This window comes from Drosophila miranda, assembly GCF_003369915.1.
Source record: "Drosophila miranda strain MSH22 chromosome Y unlocalized genomic scaffold, D.miranda_PacBio2.1 Contig_Y1_pilon, whole genome shotgun sequence".
Taxonomy (NCBI): domain Eukaryota; kingdom Metazoa; phylum Arthropoda; class Insecta; order Diptera; family Drosophilidae; genus Drosophila; species Drosophila miranda.
The window spans coordinates 43,608,809-43,617,206 of NW_022881603.1; the positions used below are offsets into that span (position 1 = coordinate 43,608,809).

Consider the following 8,398-nt stretch of genomic DNA (forward strand, 5'->3'; position numbering starts at 1 on the left):
AGGCGGAGCCGGGCAACACGTCGCCAGACCTGGAAGTAGAAAGGGCCAAATAAAAAAAAAAAAAAGGGAAAAAGGAAGAAAAGTGGGAACCGGAGGAAAGCTAACAAAATCAGGGGGCACCCTAGGGTTAACCCGGCGAGAGGCGCGGATAACTTTCAAAACGGGAGCGAGCGAGAGAGCCAGCTGGAAAGCAAGAGAGAGCCGTCCCACGGGCCCATGTAAGGCACCGTTACAGGGAACGGTGAACACCGGCACGAGCCCTTATAAAGGGGGGAGCAGCGCTCGATCAGGTCTTTTCAAAAGTTGACCACGTGGAAAAAAGAAAAAGGGTAAGATGCAGCAGCACTTAATAAGGTACATAGCGGAGCAGCGAAAATGGATTCGCCGCGGGTATCAGGCTATGGGTGATACACAAAGTCGGCGGCAGGCGTACCAGGTCGAGCGCGAGGAGCAAAGGTCGAGTAGGAGTAGGTCCCCGGAGCTACAATTGTTGGCCTCACCGCTAGTGTCAACCGCGGGATCCATGGGACCGACGGTGTCCCCCATGGTATCGCCGGGGTACACCGAGGCGGAAAGTGACCTAGAATTGGTGAGCTGGGAGCCGGCGCCACGGAGAGAACGCGCACGCGAGGCGAAGCGCGAGGAGCCCCGGACCAGCAGACGCGAGGAGCCCCACACCAAGCGCGAGGAGCCCCTGACCAGCAGTAGCAAGGAGCCCCGAACAAGCAAGCGCGAGGGGCCCCGCACCAGCAAGCGCGAGGAGCCCCACACCGGCAAGCGCGAGGAGCACCGGACCAGCAGACGCGAGGAGTCCCGCACCGGCAAGCGCGAGGAGCCCCGGACCAGCAGGCGCAAGGAGCCCCGGACCATCAGGCACGAAGAGCCCCGCACCGACAAGCGCGAGAAGCCCCACCCCAGCAAGAGCGAGGAGCGGCCTGAGGGAGGAAGGAGGGGGCGCACGGAGACGCGGAAGGAGGAGCCCAGTGAGCGGGCCTCGAAGCGGGCGTCCACGCGTTCGACGCGTACGGCCAAGGAAGAGGAGTCGTCGGCACGCACAAGGGGGAGGTCGACGGCGCGGCGAGGGGATCAGCGGCCGACAGACCCACAGGTCGAGGAGCCGCAGCCAACGCCGGCCGAAACCGCGGTCAAAGAGCCGCAGACAACGCCGACCGAGACCGCGGTCAAAGAGCCGCAGGCAACGCAGGCCGACATCGCGGAAGATAACGCGGCCGCTGATGCACGACGCCTGGCGGAATGGCACCGGTGGTTCGCGCTGGCCGCGGCGGCGGAGGAGCGGAGACAACGGCGGGTATGGGAGGACGCCTTGACGCTGGCAAAGAGGCTGAAGGCCACGCAGGAGGCTGAAAAGGCGGCGCAAGAAGCGGAGGCGGAGCGCCACGAGCGAGACGTCGCGCACCAATGGCGGTGTATTAGCCGGGTCGACGCAGCGGAGCGAAGGGAGACGGCGCGTCTGCGGGCGGAAGCGGAGAAGGCAAGGGCGACGCGGGCGGAGGGCGCGGCAGGCGGGCTGGCGGTGATCTCCAGCGACGAGGAGGAGGCGGAGTGCCCACCAGCGCCGAAGGCGGCTCGAGTCCAGTCGCCCGAAGAGGAGTGGCAGGAGAGGCTACGACGAGCCGAGGTGGAGGAGGAGGAGCTCTGGCAGCCACCCCCTGAACACGTCGAGTCCGAGGAGGAGCCACGGCCGCAGGCCCCACCGTCACCGGGGGCAGAGGAAGAGCTGTTCCGGCGTCGGCCGCCGGCTGACAACGCGCGCGGTCAAGGGGGTCAGCAGCAGCAGCGTCAGCAGCAGCAGCGTCAGCAGCAGCAGCATCAGCAACAGCAGCATCAGCATCAGCAGCAGCAGCAGCAGCGTCAGCAGCAGCAGCATCAGCAGCATCAGCAGCAGCAGCAGCACTGGCACGGGCCACAGGGGGCCGCCATCGGGCCGTTCGTCTCGCAGGAGGTGCGCTCCGCGGTGCGAGACGGCATGATGTGGCACGTGCAAACGCTGCACATATCGTGGGCCTCTGGGCCCGCGCCCCAGCAGCCCGGGCAAGAAGCGAGGGAGGCTCGACTGTGGGAGGAGCGGGACCCGAGGCGGCGGGCACGGCCACAGGAGTCGACAGGCCCAGCGGTGGCACCCACCGCCGAAGAGGTGCCCGAGGAGGCGACCGGGAGGACGGCAGAGGTCGAGACGGAGGGCACGACGAACACGCCAACATCACTGACGGCGGAGGGCCCAGCGGCGGCGCCCGAAGCCGAGGTGGCGGCCGACGGCGAAGCGGATGACGGTGCAGGAGCAACGGCGGAAGCGAAGAAGGACGAGGCCGCGGAACAACACTCACCTGAGCCATGGGAGAGAGGTCCTTGGCGATGGCCGGAACCCGGCCAGGGCGAGCGTCCGAAGCTGGGCCGACAGGCGTCGTGCCCAGGGGAGCGGGCGGAGGCGCGCCGGCCCGAGCTCCAGCGCCAGGCATCGTGGCCCCAGACGAGGTCGGCGGACAACTCACGGTGGCCGTCCGTCAAACGCGAGGAGTGGCCGGCCGTCGTCACGCGCTCTCTCGCGCGGATAAAGCCAACCGCAAGGAAGGTGAAGCGTCTGGTCAACGACGGGGGCGTCCGGTACCGGCTATTGGTGTCTACCGACCGGCAGGAGGTATTCCGGGCTAGGTATTGAGGAGAAAAGAAGAGTAGAGAAGAAGAATGGAGAAGAAAGTAACTGAAAACAAGAACAAGTAAAAAAGAAAAAAAAACCAAAAAAAAGGGGTGTTTTAAGAAAAAAACATGGTCTTACCTTGCTGCAGAGGAACAGCGGGGAATCGGGGGAGCTTGAATGAAGGCGGCGGAAGGCGTCAAAGCGGGAGGAAAACTTACCCGAAGCATCCAGAGGGCCGGCGGAAAGCAGGCGGCCCAGCGAAGGGTAGTAGGAAAAACCAGACGCGCACAAGGTAAACAAAGAAAACACCCGGCATCGCGAGAAAATAGTACGTTTCCAGTCCATTGAGGAATTCGCGATCCGGAAGTAGAATACGCACGCTGCGACATATCGAATAGAGCACAGAAACGACCCTACGCTGTATCGAGTGGAGCGTAAGGGCAACGCTGTGTCGAGTAGGTCAGAATAGCGACCGTACCCTATACCGGGCGGGGCAAAAAAAAAAAAAAGCTCCTATGCGAACTATCGGTAAGGGGGAATCGAATCGATCGCGCTCATCGGAGAGGTACGGCAACACCGCAAGGCGTGAAGCCGAAAGAGGGCGCCAGGGGGCACCCGGGTCGAGAACAAAGCACGCGCACCGGTCGCGCGGAGCTTTTGAAGCATCCCAAACCTGGGACGCGGAAAACCGGGGTTTTCCGCCAATAAAAGAAAGGGGGAAGTGTGAGGAAAGGTATTCCCACACGTAGGGGGCAGTGCAGGGTTAAGCGCTAACGGCCGTTATCCGGGGATATCCAGAGGCGGCGAATTCCCGAGGAGAGCTCTCCCGGGGACCCAAGATGAGAGGGGAGGACCCCTGGAGAGAGAGCCGCGGGATGACGGGATCGGGCCGGCAGTGGCCCAGCGCATGACCAAATATGGTCATGAGATCACGCCACCAGCCAGGTCCCGTTGGAAAGCGACAAGGGAATGAAGGAACGCCGATGGAAAAATACGGGCACCGCATGGCGGAAAGTGCCGTTAGCGCCAGGCGGCATCGGCGGCGCTGACGCAGAAGCGAGCCTATAAGAGGAGGGCCGCGACCAGGAACAAGGGACAGTCAGCAAACGGAGCTAGCAAGAGTGAAGTGCACAGTGAGCGACAAGAGTGAGACCAAGCGAAGGGAAAAGAGCGTTAGAAAGCGAACACGTTGTGTGAGGATTGAGAGGCGGACTCGAGCGTGCAGCCAAGAGCCAAAGACCCCAAACCCTTGAACCAACGGTGCCACGCTTGACGCGCAACCCACCAGGAGTGAGGCACCCTCGGGCCGCAAAGCCAAGGGAGTCGAGTGAGAGCGAACGCGTCAGGCGCCTGACTGAGAGGCGGATTTGGGCCACGTGCCAAGAATCGCTAGCCCCAGTCAGTAGAGCCAGCGGTGCCACGCTCGGCGACGCCGTGGGGGGCCCAGGGAGCGACACGCTCATCGAACCACAGAGGAGAACCACGAGGAGAACCCGCACCGGAGTCGGAATGCGTAAGATAGACTTAAGATACCAATAAAGCATACTAGCATACCAGTACAAGACCCAACCCGTGCCTTCTTACTTGTCGTCGGGGCAACATACAAATATTGTTGCAGCGAGCCTACCGACCGCTGAGCCAGCCCAGCTGCATCAGACGGGAAAAGAACGGAACGTTACAGACTATTAACGCTAGAGTAACCACATTTGGTATCCGCACTCCTGTTAGATCTCACTATAAAACGTATATTTCAAAATTTCGCCCCACGCCCTTCCGCACACACAAAGGACGAAAATCTGTTGCATCCACAATATTGCACATTCAAAAAAACTAAAAACGCAGAATCATAGATAATGACCATATCTATCAGATTGCTGAATCTGGATCAGATCAGATCATTTTTATAGCGAATAGGAACAAATCAATTTGCAGTGGCTACGCAGCGCCCGACGTGACGCTCAGACTGATTTTCTGTCTCTCTCGCACGCACTCTTTGTCGTGTCGTTTAATATTAGCGGCGTCTGCCGGAGGAGAGTTATACTGACTTAGTATCGGGTATAACCGTAGAGTTGCGGTGTCCGCAGCAACTCACAACGTTCCCCCTCGTTATACCCGACACTCAAAATGAGTATTGGGGTATATTAGATTTGTGGTAAAAGTGGATGTGTGTAACGTCCAGAAGGAATCGTTTCCGACCCCATAAAGTATATATATTTTTGATCAGCATCAATAGCCGAGTCGATTGAGCCCTGTCTGTCTGTCCGTCCGTCCGTCTGTCCGTCTGTCCCTCCCAATTAGCGCCTAGTGCTCAAAGACTATAAGAGCTAGAGCAACGATGTTTCGGATCCAGACTTCTGTGATATGTCACTGCTACAAAAATATTTCAAAACTTCGCCCCGCCCACTTCCGCTTCCACAAAGAACGAAAATCTGTGGCATCCACAATTTTAAAGATATGAGAAAACCAAAAACGCAGAATCGTAGAGAATGACCATATCTTTAAGACTGCGGAATCTGAATTGGATCGTATTATTATTATAGCCAGCATCAAGAAAACAATTTCATTTTTTCTCGCCCTGTCTCTCTCTAACACACACGTAGCATAGGCGGCTTTGCTTAGAGTAAAACATTAGCGCCTAGATCTCAGAGACTACAAAAGCTAGAGCAACCAAATTTGGTATCCACACTCTTAATATATCGGACCGAGACGAGTTTGTTTCAAAATTTCGCCACACCCCCTTCCGCCCCCGCAAAGGACGAAAATCTGGGGATATTCAAAAATCTCAGAGACTATTAAGGCTAGAGTAACCAAATTTGGTATTCGCACTCCAATTAGATCTTACTATAAAACGTGTATTTCAAAATTTCGCCCCACGCCCTTCCGACAACACAAAGAACGAAAATCTGTTGCATCCACAATATTGCAGATTCGAGAAAACTAAAAACGCAGAATCATAGATAACGACCATATCTATCAGATTGCTGAATGTGTATCAGATCAGATAATTTTTATAGCCAAAAGGAACAAATCAATTTGCAGTGGCTACGCAGCGCCTGACGTCACGCTCAGACTGATTTTCTGTCTCTCTCGCACGCACTCTTTGTCGTGTCGTTTAATATTAGCGGCGTCTGCCGGAGGAGAGCCATACTGACTTAGTATCGGGTATAACCGTAGAGTTGCGGTGTCCGCAGCAACTCACAACGTTTCCCCTCGTTTTTTGTTGCATAAGTGCCGCCAATTAATTTGATCATGCAAATGATTGACGAACAATTTGCAGTGCGAGACAAAGCCGATTTATTAATTGAACATTCTTATTATACCCGATACTCAAAATGAGTATTGGGGTATATTAGATTTGTGGTAAAAGTGGATGTGTGTAACGTCCAGAAGGAATCGTTTCCGACCACATAAAGTATATATATTCTTGATTAGCATCAATAGCCGAGTCGATTGAGCCCTGTCTGTCTGTCCGTCCGTCCGTCTGTCCGTCCCCTTCAGCGCCTAGTGCTCAAAGACTATAAGAGCTAGAGCAACGATGTTTTGGATCCAGACTTCTGTGATATGTCACTGCTACAAAAATATTTCAAAACTTCGCCCCGCCCACTTCCGCCCCCACAAAGGACGAAAATCTGTGGCATCCACAATTTTAAAGATATGAGAAAACCAAAAACGTAGAATTGGAGAGAATGACCATATCTTTAAGACTGCGGAATCTGAATTGGATCGTATTATTATTATAGCCAGCATCAAGAAAACAATTTCATTTTTTCTCGCCCTGTCTCTCTCTAACACACACGTAGCATAGGCGGCTTTGGTTAGAGTAAAACATTAGCGCCAAGATCTCAGAGACTATAAAAGCTAGAGCAACCAAATTTGGTATCCACACTCTTAATATATCGGACCGAGACGAGTTTGTTTCAAAATTTCGCCACACCCCTTCCGCCCCCGCAAAGGACGAAAATCTGGGGATATTCAAAAATCTCAGAGACTATTAAGGCTAGAGTAACCAAATTTGGTATTCGCACTCCAGTTAGATCTTACTATAAAACGTATATCTCAAAATTTCGCCCCACCCCCTTCCGCCCACACAAAGGACGAAAATCTGTTGCATCCACAATATTGCACATTCGAGAAAACTAAAAACGCAGAATCATAGATAACGACCATATCTATCAGATTGCTGAATGTGTATCAGATCAGATAATTTTTATAGCCAAAAGGAACAAATCAATTTGCAGTGGCTACGCAGCGCCTGACGTCACACGCTCAGACTGATTTTCTGTCTCTCTCGCACGCACTCTTTGTCGTGTCGTTTAATATTAGCGGCGTCTGCCGGAGGAGAGCCATACTGACTTAGAATCGGGTATAACCGTAGAGTTGCGGTGTCCGCAACAACTCACAACGTTTCCCCTCGTTTTTTGTTGCATAAGTGCCGCCAATTAATTTGATCATGCAAATGATTGACGAACAATTTGCAGTGCGAGACAAAGCCGATTTATTAATTGAACATTCTTATTATACCCGATACTCAAAATGAGTATTGGGGTATATTAGATTTGTGGTAAAAGTGGATGTGTGTAACGTCCAGAAGGAATCGTTTCCGACCCATAAAGTATATATATTCTTGATTAGCATCAATAGCCGAGTCGATTGAGCCCTGTCTGTCTGTCCGTCCGTCCGTCTGTCCGTCTGTCCGTCCCCTTCAGCTCCTAGTGCTCAAAGACTATTAGAGCTAGAGCAACGATGTTATGGATCCAGACTTCTGTGATATGTCACTGCTACAAAAATATTTCAAAACTTCGCCCCGCCCACTTCCGCCCCCACAAAAGACGAAAATCTGTGGCATCCACAATTTTAAAGATATGAGAAAACCAAAAACGTAGAATTGGAGAGAATGACCATATCTTTAAGACTGCGGAATCTGAATTGGATCGTATTATTATTATAGCCAGCATCAAGAAAACAATTTCATTTTTTCTCGCCCTGTCTCTCTCTAACACACACGTAGCATAGGCGGCTTTGCTTAGAGTAAAACATTAGCGCCTAGATCTCAGAGACTACAAAAGCTAGAGCAATCAAATTTGGTATCCACACTCTTAATATATCGGACCGAGACGAGTTTGTTTCAAAATTTCGCCACACCCCCTTCCGCCCACGCAAAGGACGAAAATCTGGGGATATTCAAAAATCTCAGAGACTATTAAGGCTAGAGTAACCAAATTTGGTATTCGCACTCCAGTTAGATCTTACTATAAAACGTATATCTCAAAATTTCGCCCCACCCCCTTCCGCCCACACAAAGGACGAAAATCTGTTGCATCCACAATATTGCACATTCGAGAAAACTAAAAACGCAGACTCATAGATAATGACCATATCTATCAGATTGCTGAATCTGGATCAGATCAGATAATTTTTATAGCCAATAGGAACAAATCAATTTGCAGTGGCTACGCAGCGCCCGACGTCACGCTCAGACTGATTTTCTGTCTCTCTCGCACGCACTCTTTGTCGTGTCGTTTAATATTAGCGGCGTCTGCCGGAGGAGAGTTATACTGACTTAGTATCGGGTATAACCGTAGAGTTGCGGTGTCCGCAGCAACTCACAACGTTCCCCCTCGTTATACCCGATACTCAAAATGAGTATTGGGGTATATTAGATTTGTGGTAAAAGTGGATGTGTGTAACGTCCAGAAGGAATCGTTTCCGACCCCATAAAGTATATATATTCTTGATTAGCAT

At 52.9% G+C, this 8,398-nt stretch overlaps 1 protein-coding gene across 1 annotated transcript; it reads left to right on the forward strand.

Moving 5' to 3' along the window:
* The first annotated feature begins 400 nt into the window (after window positions 1-400).
* LOC117191689 (proteoglycan 4-like) lies at window positions 401-5,957 on the forward strand. The gene is made up of 3 exons (XM_033396488.1): window positions 401-589; window positions 683-1,408; window positions 5,934-5,957. The coding sequence occupies exons 1-3, from the start codon at window positions 401-403 to the stop codon at window positions 5,955-5,957; spliced, it is 939 nt and encodes a 312-aa protein (XP_033252379.1).
* The last annotated feature ends 2,441 nt before the right edge of the window (window positions 5,958-8,398 follow it).